Source organism: Serinus canaria, chromosome 5 (assembly GCF_022539315.1).
Source record: "Serinus canaria isolate serCan28SL12 chromosome 5, serCan2020, whole genome shotgun sequence".
Lineage (NCBI taxonomy): Eukaryota > Metazoa > Chordata > Aves > Passeriformes > Fringillidae > Serinus > Serinus canaria.
Window position 1 is genome coordinate 21,828,498 of NC_066319.1, and position 24,183 is coordinate 21,852,680.

Here is a 24,183-nt window from a genome sequence, read left to right on the forward strand (position 1 = left end):
TAGATATGTAAATAACTTATGCAAGGTCAAATCATAATATTAATAATGGAATTTAGAAATCTTGATCCTGTTTTAATGACTGTATCAAATGTATCTGACAAGACAGTAGGAACATCTGGCTTTTAAACTAGAAAGGTCTTACATTTTCTATAGAAACAATTTGCGGCCACATAATCTTCAGCCAGCTTTTCCTTTAATCTTTGTCTGTAAATTATGCAGATATATTGAATAGTTTCTTAGATGCCTGGAGGTAGGAAAATTATGCATCTTATTTGCAAACTGAATAGTGGGCTGTTTTAGGAATATACTGTAATGTCCCTTGGCTTTCAAATGCTGTAATTTGTAGCTGGGGTTAGGCTTCTTCCTTTTCTCTTTTTATTTATTTTTTTTTAATTTGCTACAATTTTGAATGCTCTTTAGAAATTAAAATGGCCGCTGGCATTAGTTGTCATTGAATCTGGTGACTTAGTTCTGTAGAGATGCTATGGGCAGAAGGATTGTAGAGGGTGTGCATATTCCAGGATACTAATGTTGGAGTAGGGAATCATGGATAGAAGTTTGGCTTCATACAGTAAATGCTATTCCAGATGTTTACCAAGAAGAAATAAATAACTCTTGTTGATGTCTTTCAGTGATTTTTTTCATGTAAGTTTATTTTCAGTCTTGTTTCATTGTGGTGTGACTACCATATAGTATTGTCACAACCTGCAGTTACTATTCACCTTCCCCATTTCATCATCTAGCCATACACCATGTGCAGCTTGAGCCTTGAAGGATGAGGTATTTTTATATAGCTCAATCTAAGATCAGTTATTTTTAAGATGTGGAGAAAGAAGGCAGTGCCATGTCCTAAGTGGAATTTTTCCAGTAGATATGGAAAAACCCTCATGACTGCCAGTCCTTCAGTTTTATTCTCAGAGATGTTGGTAAGATGTATTTGTATTCAAGCAACGCTGGCAGTAATGGCTGTGGTTAAAGTTGTCCAGTGCTAAGAACTGTGTGTATGGGGCTATGTGTGTTATGTTTGTGCTTATATAAAACAGAGCTGTATAGCTTACAGGAAACTGAGCAAAACATGCCTTCATCAAAAGGGCAAGTTCTTCCTGGTATAAAGCTTAAGCTCTGAAATTGAGGTATGTGCTGATTTTTGACAGCTATAATATGGTGGTAACCTTACCTAGGTTTTTTTTTTTGTCCTTCAAAAAGCTGTCCTTTCATGTGTGTGATTGGCACTGGGCTTGCTTTGTGTTTAGCTTCTCTAATCAAGGGAATTTAAGCTTCTATTCTCCGAGCATTAGTACAGCAGTCATGGGAAATCTCAAACAAGCCAGATCTTATTGCAGCAGTTGACACAAATAAAAGCAGTTGTGCTTTTATTTATTTATTTTTGATGCTGGATGCTGATTAAAAGTTTCCAAGCATCCTTTAGCTATGCTATAAAGCCAACCAGCAGAGAGCAGGGCAGCTGCCAGGGAAGGGAGATGCTGGTGGACACAGGACAAGATCACAGTGGGAAGCATCAGTGTGTGTAACTCAGAAAGCTGGGAAAGGTGTAAACAGATCCCCAATTTATCTATAGGGTGGGCTTTCCAAACACTGTTTTATTGGCCAGTGGCTCCTGCTTTACTAACCTCTAACCTCAGCAGTACTCAGAGGTGCTGCCCACCAGCCAGCCTTGTCTTTGAACCTCCCTTGGCTCCTGCCACCTCAAAGACTTGCAGTCAGATTCCTGTGTTTTGCTTGGGACCTCACCTCTCAGCAGGATGCCTGCAGCAGGGAAAACTGATCTACCCTGAGAACATAGACATATTTGAAGGCAATACCCCTAGGACTAGAAACCTATTGCTTTCAGTTTCAGGAGCTGTCCATCACTTGTCAAGAAATGTGGATAAAACATCTTCCCACCCCCCAACTTCTGGGCATGCAGTAGTTGAATGTTCCCTGCAATTACATACATTTATATTTGTTTTTTGATATTTTCCTGAGTGCTGTTGAATCAGTGATAGCACAATTCTAGCTCACTGTAGGTCTGGTTTTATGTTGAGAATGTTGAGAACAAACGCCATGATAAGGATGATACAGGTTCAAGTATTTTTGACTACTCCCCAGGTTAGGTGTGCCTGCCACTTCCTTTACAGTAATGGCCTGGTGAAACTGGAGTAATTAAGAGCCATGCACACTCCTGGAAACTGTAGGGAAGAGAGTAGGCTATTTTTTGTGTCTTTACATCATTATTCATGACTATGTAGATATAATGGGTTATCTGGAAGCTAGAATAGTATCTATTTCTCTTTTTCAGCTGTGTTATTTCTGTGGTGTCAAAGCATGCCATTTGCATTGTAAATAGGAAGACAAACTGAAAGGTCTTTGGGAGCAAAGAGAATTCAGAAATTGTAGTCATTTTTTTATATCACATGTTTTTAAAGCTGTAAATGCTGCGTGAAACTTTGGGGTTTTGTTTGGTTGTGGGGTGTTGGGTTTTTTTTTTTGGTTTTGTTGTTTTTTCTTCTCGTCCTGCTGCTTTCTTTGCTGGCTCTTTCTCCATAGTTTGTAACAGTATTCCCAGCCACAGCTGAGAATGGGGTGGGTTCCTTGCTGCTCATAGTGCTGGTATCTGTTTCTTGGCTCCATAACTGAAAAGTATTTTGACCCTGGATTTGTAGGGTGCCAGGACAGTAAGTCAGGTTTCCTGGCTGGTACAATGTTGCCTTCTGCAACAGAGTTGCTAAATTGACGTACTCATTAATCAAAGAAGCAGCTCTGAGGTGCAAAAATATATGGAGGGAGGGGAGAGCACCAGTGCTAAGTGATATTTTTATCTATTCAAGTCTAGTGTTCTTGCTATTTTTAGAATTAAGTTGCTATTACTAGGACAAGGAATAGTGGAAATCTGTATTTTAAGGGTAAAGGTAATGCAGGATTTCAAAACTATATAAAAAGTTGCCATTTAATGAGAGAGAATGAAAACTTTTATTGACAATACCTTTTGTGTCACGTATTTAAGCAGAAGGTGGCTCTTCATGAGAAGATGAAAACCTTAGAAACACCAAAGCAAGAAAGCCTCCAAAACCGACCACCCCTAAAACAAATCCAAAAAACCCTCAAACTCCCAAAGTTACGTGAAAGTGTGGAAGCAAGAGAGAAAATGTTAATTTTAACAGATAAGCTTTGAAGAGCCATTCTCGTATATGCACAGTGTATGTTGTATGTATGGATTACTACAATTGATGTGATTCTTTTCAAAGCACCAAAGAGGAGAATCTGAGGAAGGCTGCAGTGCAAGAAGCTTAGTTTTAATATCTGAGCTTGCACTAACATTTTCTTTTAACTCTTCTAAGAGTCAGCAAGTAGTCTCCAGCAATAAAACCGAGAGTGAGTAGAAGTGAGTTATTCCCAAGTGGCTGCTATCTGAAGGGTAAGATTAGCATTTCGAACTCTGACCTCTGTCCTCTTATGAATTGGCAGCTTCAAAAAGAAAAAGGAAAAAAAAGAAATTTGGATAATGAAAAGATTCAGTTTTCACTCTCTGTTGTATCTGAAGGAGGCAAATGTACTTGTTTCATAGCTGAAATTACTGCAGCTGAGAAAATTGAGCCAAAGAATTAAATCCACGTACTGCTTCACTTTTGAAGACATTGTTTTTGAAGCTGAATTACAATAAAAACCAGCACCATGAAATGTCTGTCTAGAATCACTTTCTTAAAATATTTAACTGTAATGATACAAATTATTGGTTTGTTTGCTTGTACTGCTGAAGTGTCTTGTAATTAAGGAATATTCCTCTATAGGCCACTCATATAATTTGTATAAGTTAAATAGATTAATTGAGTACTCTGAGGGCTTTACTTGAGAATTGTGTGTAATTCAGTAACATGGAATGAAAGTTCAGAAATAATATTAAAATAATGATGTCAGATTACATTAGGAGCAAACCTTAGTTAACTGGAAACAGTGTGTGACCTGCATAGTTCTGCTGCTCATGCCTCTTTCTTCCCTTGCAGAGGAACCTCTGGTTTGAGATTCAGATAACCCCGGTGCTGAATTATGGATTAATCTTTATCTGAAGTGAGCATGGGCCTCCAAAACTTCAATTCCTTGCTTATCTCCATTTTTAGCTTTAGAGGTGACATGCTGTTACTCTGAGCACTCTTTATATACTGTCTGCACTGCTGCTTTTTCTTGGATAGGTCTGCAGTGAGAAACAGATGCAACACAGCCAGTTTAGGTTGAATTTAAAAGATGCTTTTAATCTGATATTTTGTAGAAACATGAAAATCAGAAAACTTTTCAGTTTCAGGCAATTTAGCATGATTTTACCAGTATTTAATTGATTTAATGGATTAGCTTTCAAAATTCCTACATAATCCATGTATGAGGAGAAGAAACTAATTTTTACTTGCAATTTCTAAAGAGCTAACCTCCAGTTTCATGTAATTGTGCTGGCACCCCAAAAGAAAGATAACTTTTCAGAGTATAGCTCTCTTACTGTTTTTCTGGACTGAGAGTTGTTTTTGAAAAATGTAACCTAGATTTGCATTTCTTGCCTCTCTGGGAAAAATGAGACTACTTCAGGTCCCTATTGAAAACAGATCTTTAAGGGGAAGAAGGACCATGGCTTACAGCTAGTCACTCATTTTATCCTCTCATGATCCATTACTAAGAGATGAATGGATTTATTAGAAGTTATTTTAAGTAACCAGAGGTCTAAATTTCTGTCTGAATAACCCTATTTTTTCCTGCACTGATTACAGAGAGAATGAGCCAACCAGCCTTAGATTGAATGTGATTGAGTGATATCACCAAGGGTCCTAAACCAATCAAGCATATTTTTTTAAATCCCAAAATCTTACAATTTTCTAGAAACAACAAAATACTGTTTATTTCTTAATAGAATAAAGTCTTCTGAGGTTTTCATAAACATAAACCCTAAACATATCAATGGTTTTAGCTGATACGAGCTGGTATCATCTTTGCTGGAGAACTGCATGCTAAAAGTAGTATGTGTGATCAGCAAGGAAGCTGTTGGAACAGGGAACCAGATGTAGGAACAATAAAACAGTACAGAAAGAGGGTGCAGATTACGATTTATAAGCAGAAAAATGTGGGAACTTGGGGTTATAAGTTCCTCAGTCCAAAATATTTCTTGGGAAACTTTTTCTAAAGTGCATATTGCTCCGAAAGAGTAACTTTACCTTCTCTTCAGTCCCCTTTTGTAAGGGAGGTCAGTAGGGCACTTGAGGGCTCAGGTTTGCTATCTGCCTGTTATATAACATCAGCTATATTCATATGCATCCTGAGTATAGAGCAAACATACAAAAATTCAATTTATCTTGAACCTCAGTAGCTCATTTAATCCTACTGCCCAATGGCAATAGCTTGGGGAAGAGGAGGTTGCCTGGGACCAACCTGAGTAGTTTACTCAATGGGAAATAATGTGCTGTGTCTCAGTAACTTAGAAAAAGGTTTGATTATATTACAGTATGGCATTAAACTTTAGCAGGCCTTCATGAATGCACTTCCATGTCTAGAGCTGTCAGATTTGCAGCTGAGCTGTAGATATTTACTGTAATATCTGTTGTATCTCTGTTGAAAATACGCATTTTAGCAAAGGGTTACTGCAGTAATTTACTTCAGTTACTTAGTTAAATATTTTATTAGTTTTAAGTTCCTATTTACAAATAAAAAGAGAAGATAACATTATTGGGGTTTTTTCCCCTATTCTTCTATTCATCCCAAAATTTGAAAGGTTTAGAATGGTTAAGTCTCACAACATCTCTTTGAGGTCAATATTACACATGCTGAGAGGCTGAAGTAGAAGCAAGAAATCTAGTAAATGCCGAACTTTTATCTGTAAATAAGTAACAGAACCAGGATTAAAAGAAAGATCTCCAAGTTTCCAAGCCTGTGCTGTTGCAGCAGGTAGGCCACACTCTTTTGCTTGCATAGACTTCTCTAATCCAGCTGGGAATAAAAACCAGGAACACCAAGAGCCATTAAGAAAGGAGAGCATTTAAGTAGAGTCACCATAGGTGGTGTGAAAATGGTTGTATTTCAAGGCCTTGTAAACCCTTTCAAGGCATTTTGGAAACACTGAACTGCTGCAGTGGGGCAGAATCTCACAGCATCATGGCGCCTGACCTAAAAGTTGAGAAAAGTGGTGGTTTATGGGCAGTTAAATTTTACTACTCTTTTGCGAATTTTTTTCCCCTCTTGCTACTTTTATGAACTCCCACCAAATCATGGGCTGTGAAACGACAGAAAGCTAGAAAGTTCCTTTCATGGACTGTTTTCCCCTTGATCTAAATGTTAAAGAAGGTAGTCCTTTCCTTACCTTATGCCCAGTGGATTTTTATGTCACAAACCAATCGAAAGATTTACATTGATCTGTCTTGCACTCCACAGCGGAGCACCATTAATGGCATTAACACTAGAACTTACAAACATTATATGAATGGACTCTGTAACCTGATGCTATGTTGGCTTGTAAAGAGCTTATAAAGAGATGCTAACCCCCCAAGTGTGTTTATTTCTAAGGAAAATAACACCTTACCTAAATAAATGTTAGTTTCTATGAGTAGGCTGCCCTGTTGTTGCATGCTGCTGCCTGTTGTCTGGAATGAAAATTAGTGCAAATGCTCCCTTCCCAAGCTCTTTCCTGTGCTGGTATGTACTGAATATTGTCAGTTTAGTTTCTTCATAGTCCAACTGAACTAAATCCTGGAACTGAAAACAAGTGGAATTGAACTTTTGGGTTGGGTGCTTGGTTTAAGGAACATCTGTCTTGCAGATGTTGCTAGTCTTTCTCAAGGTGTGCATGTGTATTAGTTGAGATAAATTGATAACACTGCATTATGTTAAGAAATTTTGGCTTTCACAGAAAGTGATGGGTTTCCATGGCTGATCTAATGACGATGCAGCAGTTGAAAATGGGGCAGGAGGCAGGAAGAAAGGAAGGGCAACAACTTAGGATTACTTAGCGGCATGCCCATGTTTGTCTGCCCAGCTTAGTCTGCAGCACTCACTGCTTGGTGAGAGGAGAGAATTTGGTCTCCAATTCCTTCAGTCTTTGGCTTCCATAATGAAGTTGTCATGGCTTTGTTAAATTTACTGCAGAAATCGAATTCACTTGAACTAATTTCATGGGCAATCTATTGTGTAATGAGAACTTCCAGTCACTTCCAACCCATTGGGCAACCCAATAATTTAATGTATTTCTCATTGTCAGTCAAGTCATACAGTATGCTCGATTTGACTCTTCAAAGCATTGGTAAAATTGTTTTCAAAAGTAATGCTTTTCTGTCTTTCATTTTGGATCTATCCTAGATTTTCTATTTAGCCAGAAATTTAGAAGGAGAAGAGAAATTGGATTTCTTCTTTCAGTTTTCAATTCCTTGTAAACCATACAGGTTAATGTACATTGATCTGTGTTGTCATGGCAAACAAAGTACAAAGTAGATATTTGATCTCTGTTAACCATGTAGGTTGCCCATGGCCTAAGCAATATTTAGGTGTATACAAAGTTAGCTTTCTCTACAAGTCTGTGGTCTACATAGTGTGTTTCCTTAGAAAAATCTGGAAACCTCATCAAGCAGGCTTCTAGAGTACTAGAAGCTAATTTCAGTTCAAATTAAAAGGAGGAGTCTGACTTCATCATAGTTGTAGTCTGTGTATAATCAATTCTATGGGAAAGCCAAGGTCTGGACTTACGGATTGTTTATTTCAAGATCCTGAAGAGCATTCAGGTAGCTCTAATTAGTGCATTGCAATTACCATACCTTAAAAATATTGCTTAGTGTATTAAAGTTACTCTTGAGTTTCCTGGATTCATATGTACAGAAAAGAGGAATAGAGATCTCATTAAAGCTGTGTAAGAATAATAAGAAAGTTGGCATAACAGTCTGGAACAGAAACCTTTTTCTTTTGTTGCTGTTACTCTCTCCTGTATCACAAATGTGTTCATGGGATTTCTATCCTCTCTGTTTCTTACATTCCAACATAAGCTTTTCAAACTCACCAAGCAGAGTAGAAAATAGATTTCAAATGGTATCAACATACATCTTCCCAATAGAAAACTTTCCCAAAATATTTAGCAACTCAGCATGTGGAGCAGCAGACACTAGCAAGCCATGTTAATCAGTTCTGCTTTATAAAAGCAAACAAGGTGGGGAGGAAGTAATGAGACCCTGAAACATCTGTTTGGGGACTTCAAATCCCCTTAGAAGGTTTTGAGTTCTGCCTTAAAGAAACACAGCTCCAAAAATATTACAACCAACTGTGGGAACATTTTATGGCTCTTTACAAAAAATTAATTACATAAATATTAGTCTATAAAACATAAATTCCCCCTGCCCTCTTCTTCAGATTTGCTTCTGGTATAAAGGTGTAATCTTCCCTGATGTTACAAGCGTTCTTTAAGCAAAGAGAAGCTAGATCAGATCCATCCTAGTTTTGCTGAAGGAAGAAAACCATCTTTGATTTTTATGAAGCTAGATAAAAGTAGATATTACAGTATTAATAAACAGTCTTAGAACATTATAGGAATGTTATCATTTAATGACAATGGAATACATAATCCTGTGTTTCACACTTTTAATAGTTACTTAATTGCATATAGATTTGTATGTTAAAAGGCTACATAAAATAGTTTCTCCTTCCTACTTAGTGCTGCTTACAGCAATTGTTCTAAACTGTTGTCTATCATGAAAATAAAATTTGGATTCCTTTTTGTTTAGCATACTTGAACAGAGAAGTTAGCTGGTGTGGTCCATTTTAATTCTTAATCTGCTTCTGGTTTTCTTTTTAGATAGTTTGCTGTTTTGATAATATATTTTTCTTAAGGGATAGGACATGGGGAAAGAAATACTAATGATTTTGCTTAGCACGTGGTGTTTGCTTTATTGTCCTTTTACTTATTTTTACCCTTTTATGTAATTCTTCTGCTTTTACACTTGAATGTGGTAGTAATTTTGTTCCATGTTCCTGGTAATCAGCCTGTTATCCAGCTGTTAAGTCCTATCAGGAAGAGAAATAAGGAGAGGGAAGTGATTCCATTCTAAACTGAAGTTGCTTTGCACTCTCTCTAGATGACAAGCTCCAGAGTAGAGTCATTTGGGACATACCCAACACTCTGCAGTTAAGTTTTGAAATAGCCTGAAATAGTCACAGTTACAGCTGTTGGCACAGTAAATGTAGTACTTCAGAGAGCAATAATCTCTTTCCTAGTTTGTTTTTTAAATTGTAACATGGATTTTTTTCATCTTAAATATTTGAAGAAATATTCTGTAGAATCTGTTGTACAGATTTTATTTTTTTTTACTCACAAAGTAGAGTTTTAGGGCTGGTGTTTCAGCAACAAGTCTGTAGTTCTAAACCCTATGGCTTACACTCGGAGTAAAGTACAGGGTAGCATAAACATTAATTTGTGCAAGTTTGTGCTTATAATCTTTCCTCTGTACTGTTATTTGGTCTAGGAATATCCAAAAGGAAGTGTAAATGCAGGAATCACAGTGTGTCTTCTCTTAAAAAGTACTGACCTTCAGAGTGAGATCTGTTGGCATTTGTTAAAAACAGATAAACAAAGGTTATTTTTGGTTCATCCTAAGATCTGTACCTCCAGAAATATGGTATTCCTTCAGTAATTAAATAAGGCAAATAATACAGTAACTAAATAAGGTAAATAATATTATTTAGTATTTTCATAGCATTTTAGTTAAACTGTCTCTAGAGCCTTTTTTGCTATTTAAGAAATCTGTAGCAAGAGTAAAATAGCACTTGCCCAAATTTGTGTATTATCTTCAGCTGTGTCCTGACTCTGAAAACTTCTAAAGATTCCAATTAAAGAAAAAATGTATTTGGTTTAATTGCTCTACCTTCTAGAAGCAAACATGTACTCTTATAGCTGGTAATTAACCATAGGGAGATTGCAAAAGAAATTAATTTCTGGTGAGTTCAGTGTGCATTTTCCTGAAGAAAAGTAAGGTTGAAAAAAAAAATCATATCTTTTGGGCCAGAACTCTTGAACTGCATGGTTTGGTTAAGCATATTTCCTTCTGGGTTGGATAGGGACCTACAGAATCATTTTATAGTTCTAGGGATTGAAAAAGTATGTTTATATCTGTTAACAGAGTCAGATAAGTCAGCATTTTTATTTCCAAACCCCTGCTTTTCTTCTGTAATTTCTGTCATACAGAAACTGGGATGAGGTGAAAACTTGTATGGGACCTTAATTTTGGAACAACTCATCTGTGAAATTCAGAGCACCTGTGTATAACAATCTCATGCTTCCTTTCAGCAGTTTTACACTGTGCTAGAAATTAGCTTGGATTTACGATTGTAATAAATTGGCATGTACATGTATATTTCTATGTAAAATCATAATCATTTACTTGTATAAATAATATTAGGTTTCTTGGAAGCTACTAGTCTAATAGGATTTTGAATACTGAAATTCTCTATCTGGTCAAGTGTCTCTAATATTGATGTTAAAAAGTGACTTTAAAGTTCTGCCTTTCAGGCAGAATGCTTTTATTTGACTATTTAACTGCACTGTGGATTCCTTTGCCTTAGAGAAAATGGAGTATAACAGTAATCTATTTTGTTCTATGGTCAAACTGCTTTTGACATTTTTCAGGATGAAAACATATGATCTAAGTGTGAAAGTACTTGATTCCTTCAAATATTTTTATTCTGTTTGATCACTTGCAAAATAATGCTGCTGCTTTTTTTTATTGGCTGTGAGTCCTTTTAAGGGGTGGAGTTGAGTTTGAAGCCTTCAGGCATTATGGAAATACTCTATCTACAATAAACATGCCTCCTAATTTAATTTCCACCTGACACGTAGACTGCATGGAACAGATTGTGCATGGCAAGCCAAAAGTGATTATTAAGCACTGGATCTGTGCAATGTGAAAGTGAATTTTATTCTCTTGACAGGCAAGGTGGTTCTGGGAAGCATATTTTCGATCGATGAAAGCAATTGCTCTTGCTACTCTTCAGATTATCAATGATAGAATTTACCCATATGCTGCCATTTCTTATGAAGAATGGAATGATCCCCCAGCTGTGGTAAGTCAATTCGTTTGATTTACTTGTAAAACAAATTGTGGTTTTGGTTTTTTTTTTCCTTGTATAGAGGGTATGTGCTATGAAACTTGGTAATAATTCTGTGTCTGAGTTTGTGTGTATATGTGTTGTGCTGGTAACTTGCACAGATGAAGCTAATATATTTTATGACAACTGGCAAAATAACTAGCAGTTCATTTTATGTCGTGGCACAAAGATGAGAACTTTAAACTTTTGCTATTGGACACATTAAATTGCTTCCTTGTTTGTATATATATTTATTTATTCATTTTTCCTTGATGCACATGCAAACACACACTTTTCTGTTTAATTCAGAGAGGGTTTGGAGCACTGTATGTATTTGGACAAAGTCTGTCTGATGCAGAGAAAATAGTGGAAATGCTGAAGATCTCAAAAAATCTGCAGGGATCTTTCATATAAATCTGTTGAAATAGCTAATTATTCTTATGCCTACAATTTTCTCTATGTTATTTCTTAACAATTTCTCTAATACAGAAATTGATGATCAAAGTTTTACTGGATTTTTTTTTGCCTGTTCTTGGTTTAATTTAAAGTTTCACTGGTTGAACTCACTTCTGTTAAGAAAAAACAGTGCAGTATTAATTAACCTCCTGCACCAAGCAGCTGGTTCTGATTTTTTACTATATAAAAGGCTGTAGATGATTTTCACTCATAATCAGTTAATTTTCTCTGTGTCAAAATATAAAAAATAGTTTTGTTTGACTAATAAAACCAAACTTGTTAACTGTCTTGCTTTATGATAGTTTAGAGAAAGAAAGCTGGGTAGGAGTACTGGGTAGGAATAAAGTGGGTTTTACTTGAAACTCTTTAGACCCATGGAATGTGAACCGTTGCTGATGAAGAGTTAGAAGCTCATTGCTGTGTTTCAGAAGTTCTGTTTCCACTGCTGAGCCAAAGGCATTGATAATCTCCTGTTGTCCTTTCTCAGAAGGAAATGTGGCCCTGGTCAGTATTTAAGGCAAATTAATCTGCACAAGTGTGTACTCCACAAGAAGGGAATCAGAATATCTTAACACCTTTACAATTATGGTAGCAGAGCCAAGCACCTTTAAACGCACTTAGTGAAATGAAGAAAATACTTTAAGGATTACTCAGTCTTTAAAGGGAACCTAAAAACATATCCTGGATTCTCTCCTATGCTTTTTTTTTAAAATGCACTAGTCGGAGTCTCAAAGTTGTCTGCTTGTTGGGCAGTAATAATCTGCTTGAGCCTGTGTCTCATCTAGCTCCTGTGTAATATCCACTCTTTGCACTCTTACAATTTCTAGTCAGCCTGGATGAAACGTTATAGTTGGAAAGACCTAAATATGTACATTTGAGGTAGCAGAAAATGGCAGCTGTATCCTCTAACTTTGATAAGAAGGCAAAGTAACTAATGTCCTTTTTGTTTACAAGAAAATTGGTGTATTCTGCTCTAAATAAACTCATGACTGAAGTTTATAAAGAAAATTATTGCAGTCTCAGGTTTAGGATATAGCTAATTGTTAAAATAAGCACCTGTGAGTTAACATTAATGCCACAGTGAAAATTGTGAGTAACAGTCATAAATTCTTGTTACTGGCCTGAACTAACCTCCAGAACTTGCCATGTGTATTCTGCCTTCAAGCTCATCAGCCAGTTCCTTTAGCTGTGCTTGTTGTTCCATGTGGTGTTGTGGTCAGTAGGGATTAAGTGCACTGCTCTTCTGCACACTCTTGTTCCTGTTACCTGGTTTCCATAGGAGCACAAAGGTGCAGAGTGTGTAGAAGCTGTAGGCACAAGTTAACAAGAGGTGCAGAGGTGCAATCACTGTTTTAAGGGCTTACTGAAATTAGCCAGAAATTACTTTAATCAGTACAAGGCTGTTCATAAAGCTGAGATCCCTGTGCTCTGAATACTAAGATTTTGAAAATGAGAGCACAGATTTGCCTATGGAATATCTTTACAGGAGAACACTGGTGTTAAGGGATTTGTGCATTTACTTGCTAGGACAAATTCAGCTGTGTAACAGAAAGAAGAGCTTGCTGTGCAAGATCATTATGCAGAGAAGGATACTTAGAAAGAACTCTTGGCCATGGTTTCTTACCTGCCTGCCTTCTTGGTTTAAGGTGGGGGGTTTTTTTGTGTGTGCTTATAGGGACTGATTTTGCTTAGTAGGTCACAGAATCCTGAGAAGTAACAGAAAAAGTTTGGTAAAATGTCCTGGTTAGTGATTGTTGTGCTGTTCAATTGTTACAACTGCTTCATGTGTTAGACAAAGCAGTATAACCATTATTTCTACTTAGACAATTAGAATGGCTTGTAACTCTCCAAGGTGCACATTATTTGCATTTTGTTGAAGTATTGTAGCTTCATGTGTTTGCTTCCAGAATTAGATTCATACCCAAAGAAGCAGTCCTGCACTCTTCTACAGTTGGGTCACAGTTTCCTCTCTCACATGCAACATTTTTTTTGATGTTTCTATTTCACTTGAGGTGAATTAGCCAAAATAATGTTCCTTATATAAAACTTAGCAGGCAAGAGAAAAAAGAAAGAATGGGGGTGTGTGCAAGGGAGGGACTGGGTGGCTTGAAGGCTGCTTTACTTGGCTTTACTTTGACTTATATTGGCTCAAAATATTAGTAAAACTGTTGTCTGAATATCTTCACCAGAGTGTCCATCCAGCAGTGGTACAGGAGGGTGTTTTTCCAGGAGGGAGTATACAGTATGCAGAAGATAAATGCATATGCGGTTAATTCCATACTTAGTACATTGCACAGGAAAAGTGATCCAAGCAGTTTTATGTGTTTTTATGGGCTGACTGAAGACTGTTGGCCTTTCTCAAGCAAAAAACAAAGTAATAAAATCGATTATTTTTCTACTTATTCAGTGTCCTATTGAGGAAATGGAAGACTAGTAGCATATAACATGGTAATGTGTTATGGAATAATGCTTTGAATAAAAGTGCATTATGACGTATTTCCTCCTTTTAATGAGGAGGAGCAAATGATACTTTTGGGGCCTGAAATTCATTGCTGGACTGCTTGAGCCCTTTATATCTCAGACAATCTTTTGGTGCAGGCATGGGAGTTTAATGTCTTTTGTATTTTTTGGCCCAGCCATTAATCATTAGGCAGAGGCAATCAGTTATGTCCAAGTAAGCCAGAAAATGAGTGATTCTACGGTGTGCATTTTGATGGTTACTGGTTTGGGCTGGATTAGAAATAATGACTTGGGCTTGAGATGTGATCTGTTACCTTCAATTAAGTACTTTGTTATGCTCTAATAGAGGTAAATTACTTCCTCACTTATGCTTCGTTGTAGATTGCTTAAATTCTCCTCTTTGCCTTATACCTCACTAATATTTATGGGTTTCTGAAAAATGAGTAAGGTTTTTTCAGAATTCTTCAGCTGCTTTTGTTGAAATTCTTTCAAGCCTGTTTATAATGTAGACCTATGAAACATTAGATGGTTTTTTTGTCAGGGGCTGCTTTTGAGCTCTGACCTTGGATGATACAGACCAGAGCTTAATAATCACTTGAGAATATCAGTATGTGAACAATAAACATACCAGATTTCATTTCTTCCAGTGAGGCAGAAAACAGCACCATCATTTGGTGTAATTTAAAATAGCAGAATTGTCTTAGTGCCCAGAATGTCATTCATTTAGCAAAGACTGAGAAGGATGTTAATTTACAGAATACTTTGTGGGTCCTGCCAATTACTAGGAACTTGACACTTGTTAAAAATTAAACTATTCCTAACTTCTTTGAGTAATATTTTATAGTCCTCAGTCTACAGATAATGCTACTGTTATAAATGTGCTTCCCTCCTAGTACCATTTGTCATCTCTAAAGCATTAAGCAAATATTAGCATACACTTTTTTGTCTATCTGTAAATGAAAACAAGCTAGCACTTTTCTGGGCAGTGCATATCTGGTATTTTTTCCATTGAACAATATTAGATTTCTGTTTCTTCTGTATTTTCCAGCTACTTGTGTGATGATTTCAATCAACTAGATAAAATCTTGCTTTATTTCTCATATTAGAAGATAGGTTAGGTTTTTTTTTTTTTTAATATTAAATAAATTTCAGTTTATTGATTTATTTTTTTTTTGTGTTGGTATTATGGACTGGTTGAATATCCCGCACGTATTCAGATGTAAACATTGGTATTTTTATATGAGTGTGAAACATGTTTTAACAGTTGCTTCTTTAATTTACCTGCCCAGAGTTAGGATACTTTTCTTACACAGTAGATTATTCTACACTATATAGAAGTTCCTGTTGTCTTGTGGCTAATTTTTTATGTGAGGTGGGTTTAAGATCTTCTTTAATCTTAAGATTAAAACATGAAATGATGGCCACTGCAACTTTGTTTGTAATTCTGTTGGGTGTAAGCACTTTGGTTGGCTCTGGGCAAGTAGGGAGGGTTAATTCCTTTGGGTTTGCCCTGTGACCACTTGAGGATGGGAAGCATGATGAAATACTTTCTCAAAGTATTGAATAGAAACTTACCATAAATAATTGGAGAAAAATAGAATAAATCAAGGCTTTTTTTGGTCTGGTAATTCATAATTGAAACCATGTTGAGGTTAGATTGATTTTAAGAACAATCCAGCTGAAAAAGCCTTAACCACAGTGGCAGGGGATATATCTCTATTTTGTTTAAATGTATAGGACTGCTCAGCTACTAAGTTCAGTACACTGCTGTCCTTACCTCTGTGTTTTTAAAAGACAGTGAATTGTTGTTCAGACTGTGAGGTTTCAGTAATAGGTAGTTTACAACAAGCAGGCTAGGTATTGAAAATAAAATAGGTGTGAAGGCTCACTGTCTTGTTCATGGGAGCAGTGAAATTTTATTTTTCTTAAGCGCTGTTGCTGAGTTTCCCCCCTAAATGATAGCTGGGAAGTTCTTGATTCTTCTTTGTTATGGAACATCTTATACAGCCTTGTTTTCCCAAAGACCATTCTGTGATGTAGTTTCTAATGTGTGTACTGTACCTTTCTTCAAGTCTCTTTCAATGGTAAACAACCAGTTAAGAAGTTTTGGGACAGGACCAAGTCTTTGTTACCTCTGATGTTTTACCAGTATCTTTGAGGCTTCATAGAATTTAAATATTAAGATTGTCCATTTCTCAGTCCAGTTGTGTGTGTTCATTGATGTTGTGAAGCTCCTCCCATCTCCCTTCTGTACCCTGCTAAGAAAGGTCTGTTACAACTTCTCTGCTAAGTTGAACCTGAAGACTCTACATCAAATGCAGCCTGAAGCCTCCCACATCATGAGAATTCAGCTCCCTTGATGCATTATCCTTAATGTATTTGTTTTTCCTAAAGTAGCATCAGGTTGTTTTGGATGACCAAAAGGAAGGACAGTATTGGATCGAGCTATAATAAAGGAAGGTGCCTTGTTTCTAAGGCATTATCAAACATGCACACTTCTAGAGAGCATGCACAGGACAGCTGCAGCAGTCTGAACCCTTATGCATATACAGAACCATTCCTGACCTCTCCCCTCTTGCAGCTTCAGGCTATTCCCAAGCTCTCACTGTCACTCACATTCCAGTACTTTGGATTTTCATATGAACTGCAAAGAGCGGTTGGACAACTGAGACTGTGAGACTTAAGTGACATGAAATTACTCTTAGGAAACTGATGTTTCAATTTGATCCTTTTTGCCCATAAAAATGATTCACAGCAAGTAACCTGTTAATCTTGGATTAATTATCCTGGCTCTTCTAATGATATTAGCTGGGAGTGTGATAGTGAAGGGTTCTCTTATCTATAACTTAGTGTCAGCACTTTGTCAAAGAAAGGTGATGGATGATCAATCTACTGTTGCTGTTTGCTCTCCTCTCTGAGAGTGAAAGTTCCTGTGAATTTCCATCAAGAATGTTAATAAAGATGGGAAGAGAGCAAATGTGCCTTCATCACTTGGTTGCTTGAGCAGTGACTGGGAGAACCTATCCCTATGTCATTAGCCATTTCATGCTTTGCTGCCATAATGGAGATTTAATTAGGTTGCTGTTGTATTAATTGCCTGTATGGTTTGCTTTTCCCCAGCAGAAATCTGGAAGACTTTAGCAAATTATGGAGGCTTGAATTTGCCTGATTTCCTGCAGAAAGTGGGGTCAATAGGTCTCAGACTGTAGACACACTCTTCAGGCAGGCAGCAGGGGGTTGGCTCTTAATGGCACTTGAGAGATGCTTAATTGCCTTTTTGAAATGTTTTTCTCAAATGAGAGGCATGGTTCTCCCATCCATTAGTGTGTGTCTACAGGCTTTTCCCTGCCTCCACCATCCTTTAGTAGGTGCAGAGGCAAAACCTCCTTTAAAGTTACCTTATTTTCTTAAGTTATGACCAGCAGGGGAGAATTTTCATGCCTTTCTGAAAGTAGTAGAAGTTGGGATTTAAGGAATGTACCTAAAATTTAGGTTTATAAGAGAAATTCATGACCATTTTAGGTACATATGCATGTGCTTGCACACATATGCATGATGTGTTTCTTTCTATAAGTACCTAAAATAGTCTTAGATTATGAAAAATGAATAATACTTTTCAAAATATATTATAGCAAGCAGTTTGTTAGGAAGTGCTGTGGACAGAGAAAAAACGTTTCTAGAAAAACTTCAAGTGGGAGCCATCAATCTAGGTAGCAATTCTCACCCATAAGTAATAAATAGAACATTGCCTGCAGATGGCTCTACCAGTTATTTCTTCTTGTAGGACAGAAACATAATATTTTCTTGGCACTCTGATTATGATGTTAAACCTCTGTTTCATGTATTAATGAAAAGAGGTTTCTGAGAGTTGTGTTAAGAAGCTGCTTGACATTACCAAGGTCATTCAGATAATAACAGTCTTGGGGTGGGGGTTGTGTGGAAACAAGTCTGTAGTAAAGCTTTAATGAGGTGGATTATGCTCTGGTAACATTTAGATTGTGATTTGCTGTAGGAATTATTGAAGCTACAGCAAAATCAGAGGGCTGTCCCCATCTGCCACTAGTCATCTTATAGAACTAGCAAAGTATGTACAAAAGCTTTAATTTTAGAAAATGTAATGGTATGAAAGCAGATTTTTCTCTGCACATATCAGTTGCTGAAGTACTGGATATATATTTTTTGAATTACTGAGTGTGCTTTCATAGGTAGCCATGTCCCTTTCAAGAACCAAAGTTCCATATTGTACTGTTTCTACATTATCCTATTATTCCTCTTGGGTAAAAACTAGAACTTAGCGTTTTCCATTAGGATCCTTACAAACAGTTTAAGATGAATGCTGCTTTTACCAGACCTGATAAAGTGTGTGTAGCTGAAGACCAGTCTGTCTTTTCAACTATTTCAGGAAGTCTACTACAACATATTACTCCTGCTGACAGGTCCTTGCTTGGAACATACTCTTAGACCTTCCTGGGCAAAAGAGCGTGCCAATGCTGTGTTTAACTTTTCTGCCTCACTTATTTATCCCCTCTTCAGTTTTGATTTGTTCATAGAAGCAAATCATATTCACATCATATTTTTTTACTCCTTTACCAAAATATTGAGATGTCTTTCAGTAAATAGGTTCTTTATCCTCCTCATCCTTGAAGTCATTGTAGTTAGAGGTGTCTAATCATTAAACACGAGGAACATGATTGTTGGGTGTATAAAGTTAACCAAAGACTAAGTAGGGAAACAGAAAATTTCAAAGTTTACTTCCTACAAATAGGACCTTGTAAATCTGAATCTGTAAAACTTGCTTTACTCCTGATATAAGCAGGCCTATGGTATGAGTTTAGCTGGAGAATTTCACAGTATTTCTGTAAACTCCTGGCAGTTGCTAACCTCTAACAAGTCTTCATAGTTTTTACAGGCTATGATTCAAAACTTCCTTGCAAAACAGCATCATTCCATTTCTGCTTTCCTAACTCCCCTTTTCACCTTGTCCCAAAGGGTTTGGTTTTTCACTTTGCTTCTCTGTCCGACCCCTGCTTGGAACGTCAGTTGGAATGGAAAATTTGAGACTAAAATGCTGGTGTTTTCATTCTTGTCAAATGGTCCCTTCACTGCTTCCTCCCCCATGTTGTCAGCTCCAAAGGGGGTTGGCACATTCAGTGGGAATGTAGTTGTCTGTCTTGTCTCTTGCTGTCTGGGCTGGCTTCCCTATGCTGTGTATTGAAGTAAGATCTTTAAAGTCTCAGAAGGAATGCCCTAGTTAAAATTCACAAGGAGCAGATAACTCTGAAATTCATCTTTGAATCTCATGCCTTTCAAATATTTTATTTTAATATAATAGGTGGGATTTTTCTGCCATTGACCAAACTTTGTGGAAGCTCCTACGTTGCTCCTCTTTGTACATGCTTTTCCCCTTTTTGCTTGGGTGCACATTTTATGCCAGGTTTATGGGTTTGTTCCTTTGCTTTTGTTGTTGTTAACACTTTTTCACTCTGAAATTGTAGTGCTGGTTAAGTTTCTCTTTGTTTATTGAGTCCTAACTGTAAATATAAATGTCTTGAAATAATGATTAGTAAATGAGAATTGAACCATACTAGCTGGGCTCAATTCACCTTGCTTTTCCTTCTCCACAAATCTGTCTACCTCTTCCACTTTAGTTTTTACCTTAATCTCTATCTGGTTTCAATATTACAGCTAGACATAAATGAAAATTGAAATAAGAAAGAGATTGGAATAAAGGTTTTGAGAAATTGCCAAAGTCAGAATTGGAGAATTGCCTGATCTGAGCAAATTACAAATCTGATGGTTAGGGCCTGGCTATATGAGTTACTCCCTACTGTGATAATTTACCTTAAACAAATTGCTTTGCTGTTTTCTTGTTTTCCTCCACAGAAATGGAGCAGTGTGAGCAACCCACTCTTCCTTCCACTGATCCCACCTCAGTCCCAAGGTTTCACAGCCGTGGTTCTGACCTATGACCGAGTGGAGAGCCTTTTCCGAGTTATCACCGAGGTGTCTAAAGTGCCCAGTCTATCCAAATTGTTGGTAGTCTGGAACAACCAGAATAAGAATCCACCAGAAGGTAAAAACCTGTGGGAGGGGTGGTGGAGGAAGGTGAAACTGGGCATAGCATATCTATTGATACCTGTTACAGAATGACCTCCCTTCTACATCATTCATATTCAAGAAGTATTTAATGGTTCTTTCAAAATAATCGGTTTGGATTTTTTTTTGACAAAGCGTTTGAAAGTGAAACAAGAGAAGCCAAAGTAGATAACAAGAACAAAAGCATACCAGTGGTTGTGCTGCTAACTTCTGAATCAAAAATTATAGATACAATATTACAGAAGGATTTCTGTCCTTAACGTTTTTGGAGGGAGTAGTAAGGAGAAGCCTATTTTTGATCTGTCAATACTTGCTTTTACTTCTTTGTAGACAGACTTTCATAACAGTGTATGTACTGCTGCTACTGGACTGTTTCTAGAGCAAATGTGGTTCAAAACAGCAAAGTAGTTTGAATGCTTGGAGCTCTAAAATAGGTGAATATTTTCACTGATTGATCAAATGAAAATTTGGGACATATCAGGTGCTCAAAATGGAGTCTCCATACCACTAAAATATCCTGTGAAAATGCTAATGCTTCCCCATTAAGATAATACCTAAGTGTCTGTTTTAAAATATTTCTGTTTCTAATACATATGGTATACTGTGCTGATCTCTGTAGTATGTGAGTGAGTCTGGTGTCATCTGCATGGTTTTTAAATTGTTTTTTAAAATGTGGTTATTTTAAAATGTGGACTCATTCATAGGCATTTTCCCAAGTTATTTATATGTGTAGGTTTTTGGAACGAGATTTGGTTTCAAAGGTATATTACTCCAATGTGAATTCAGAGCTGTAAATCTCTCAATTATTTTGTTTTCAGTAGCTGAGGTGTGCTTTGTCAGCCTGGCATACTGCTGTACTCTATCCCCTTGTGCCAGGACATCAGTCTCAGTCTGCCCAGTCCTCACAGCTTGCTGTCTACCTTTTAAAACCAATGATCCCTATCCCATGGGTTTTTGTCTCCTTCTATGCAATGTCATTGTACATTCCATGGGCTGCTCTGTGTCCAACCAACTCCCTTCTTTCCCATCCCCAGGTTGCCTGCCTCATGAGGCCATGCTGCTCCTAATCTTTCCCCAGGCTCTCAGCTGAAAACACATGTCCTGACATTAGTGAATTCCATTATGAAACCACCATGGAATAAATGGGAGGTCTTGCCCCATGTAAGGGAAGCTAGCTAGCCTTGGCCTTTAGTAATCCTCTCCAGTGCTAGACAGACTCTCCAATGCTGCTCATTTTTTTCTGTGCTTACTGTTCCCTAGGGTGACTTTCTTCAAGGTCTGAACAGCAGTATCACCAAATCCTGAGCATTGTGCCGGGCAATTAAATCCACCTCTTCTCATTCTGGATTAAATACTATAGCCATAGGAGCTCTATATGAGCCTGGTTCCCATGTGCTGTACATATGGATTTGTGATTCTCATCTGAAAATGTGGTGATTTTGTGGGACAAGTAATGTTGCCTTCTAGGAATACATGTTCAAAAGAAATGCTGTATTGTGGGTTCTTCTGTCTTCACAAATGACGTGTGTTGTTAGGACTCCTCACTTTGTAATTCTCTTTCCAGAGGCTTCCACTGCTGCTATGTTCTACTCTTCAAGGTTAGTTATTCTGCATAGCAGCAAGATGCAACATAGAAATTAATCCCTGACCACCTGTCTCAATTTACCATCTCCTAAGAGCTTCTTAGAGCCCAGCTATTGCTACCATTCACTTGGCTCATTTGCCATTTTGGCAACTTGCTACAGCTGGAAGCAGAGTTGCTTTATTGCTTATTTTAAAAAGGGTTCTTTATTACTTCTGGGCTAAATACCTCAAGTTTAGTAATACTTTAAATGTTTTGCAACCCTTTAGAGTAAAAATTGTTGTGTATAAATTGATAACAATAGGAATATTTTCAGTAAGCAGTTATTTTCTAAAAGCAAAAAATCTTAGTGATATATACAGTTATGTGATCACTGAGTGTGGGTGGATTCAACCCAAGTGAATTGTTTTCACGTTTCCTTCAAGTGAGTCTGAGATAAGGAGAGCTGAAGCAAATAGATCATTAAAATGACCTTTTCTTTTCAATCACTGTATTCATCTTGAAAATCAAAGTGTGTTTAATTTTTTTCTGTCTCTATTACCACTGAGTCATAAGCCCAACCTGTAGACTTGAGAGCACAGTTGAAAGCATAAGCAGTTTTGTCCTTGCATTAGCCTAAGCATTGCATTGAAGCAAATAACTATTTGTTTTTAGTGTCCCATGTCCCTTTATTGCTGTTACAATCATTGTAATCTCTTGGCCCATGGCTAGAGAGAGGTCAGTTTGATTAAATGAACTTGTTTTATTCCAGATCCATGCAGGGCATTCCACTTGACTCTTCAGCCAGTCTCCCGTTCAGTCTGTCTATTAGTGATCCTAATCCTCAGACTTCAAAGCTTCTGCTGTTTATAGCCTGTTAAAGCCAGGAAGTTTCTGATGGATTAGAACAAGGAATGAGTTTGAAGTTTGTAATGTGCACCACTGTCACTGATAAAGTCTAGTTTATTACCCTACAGTAGTATCTGCACTTTTATGGCTATTCATTTTTAATTGGTTGTGCTAAAGCAGAGGTGCTTAACCTTCTAGAGCATCAAGTGCTTTATTTCTTGGTCCTTTCCATGTAAGGGACATGTTTCAGTACAGAAGCAGATCTTGGCTTTTGTCATTGCAACTCTTCATGTCTTCGTTTTGTTTTGCATGTGTAAGTGGGAGGGCTGGGTGAAGAACATCCAAATTGCCTTCCTTAGTGAGTATGTGTGCTAAATTGAGAATGGGGCTTAGGTTTCCTGGGATGCAGCTGGCAAAGTGCCACACAAGTGACATGTGGCCTTTCCATTCTTCCCTCTGTCAACACCAGAAAATTATTATAACTGAAAATATCATTATTATCAAAACAATATGCTATGCATTTGTTGCAATAGTGCCTTTATGTAATGATATTCACTACTTAAGAGGAAAACTGGCTGAAGATGAAATACTCTAAAAACTGTACAAAATTTAAGATCATGGAGTCACAGGTGGTCACTGCCATCAGTAGTGCTGAGCATCCCAGCTAAGAGGCTGAAGCTGATTTCAGCTGCTGTGCAGTGGTAACGAGTGTGGGGAGTGTGCAAGGTGTCTGGAAACAAACTCTTTCCAAACCTAAACCTCTCAGGGCAGATGCAGCTCTGATGTGACAGAAATCTTTTGTTATGTTGGCTGATAAAAAAGGTAAGCAGGTAAGAGGACAATGGATTAACTAAGCACTTGACTGGAAAGTTTTCAACCAAACAGTGTATAAAAATATATAATTGGAGAACTTACATGTATGTGGATAGGTTAGATATCAGTAGTAGTTTTAAGACTGTTTTTTCCTTAGTCTTAAGAGTTTGTAAGGATCATTTTTTTAACTTAATGTCTGAGAGCTGTCTGTGGAAGTCTGAACTCACAGTTCTGTGTTTTCTTTAGAATCAGTGAAAAGAAACAAGATGAATCTATGAGAAACACAGATGTCTTGTGCAAAGACAACAAAGTTTGAAGTTTACACAACGTTTGTGATGGTAAAAATATTGAATCTTATATGTGAAATAGCAGAAAGAAAATATCATATATAGTGATGATTCTACTCTGGAATCTTAAAACATTATAGAATTAGCTTGTTATCTTAAGTACCCAATGAATTTAAGGACATGATCTCTGCTCTGTGTCTTTGGCTGAGTTTTGCTTATTTTCTGTGCATTGTATGCAAGAAGCCCATCAATGCAGCAGTAATGTCAGTAGGCCCTTAACTGTGTATATAACACTAATAAAAATAGGAAAAGCCTTAAAATACTACAGGAAAAAAGTCTTTTTTTTCCCTTCACTCTGGATCAATTAAAATAAACATTGTGGTCTAAGTGCTTGCTGCTGGGAATATTTTCTAGAAATCATTATTTTCTCCATCAGCCAAAAAGTTTTTCCCTTTTATTTGGGTTTTTCTAAATTGCTAGTTCTGAAATTCAAGAAAATAGTCTGTGATAGAAATTTCCACCAACATTTGTTTCAGACAAGTGAAAAAATCACTTTGTGTACCACATAAATCA

The 24,183-nt window shown here is 37.0% G+C and overlaps 1 protein-coding gene across 1 annotated transcript in view; it reads left to right on the plus strand.

Moving 5' to 3' along the window:
- EXT2 (exostosin glycosyltransferase 2) overlaps positions 1–24,183 on the plus strand; it is a 72,713-nt gene that overhangs the window by 22,533 nt on the left and 25,997 nt on the right. The window contains exons 8-9 of the mRNA XM_030240143.2: positions 10,933–11,064; positions 19,888–20,077. Coding sequence (XP_030096003.1) covers positions 10,933–11,064; positions 19,888–20,077 — 322 coding nt within the window. The remainder of the gene's footprint in view (positions 1–10,932; positions 11,065–19,887; positions 20,078–24,183) is intronic.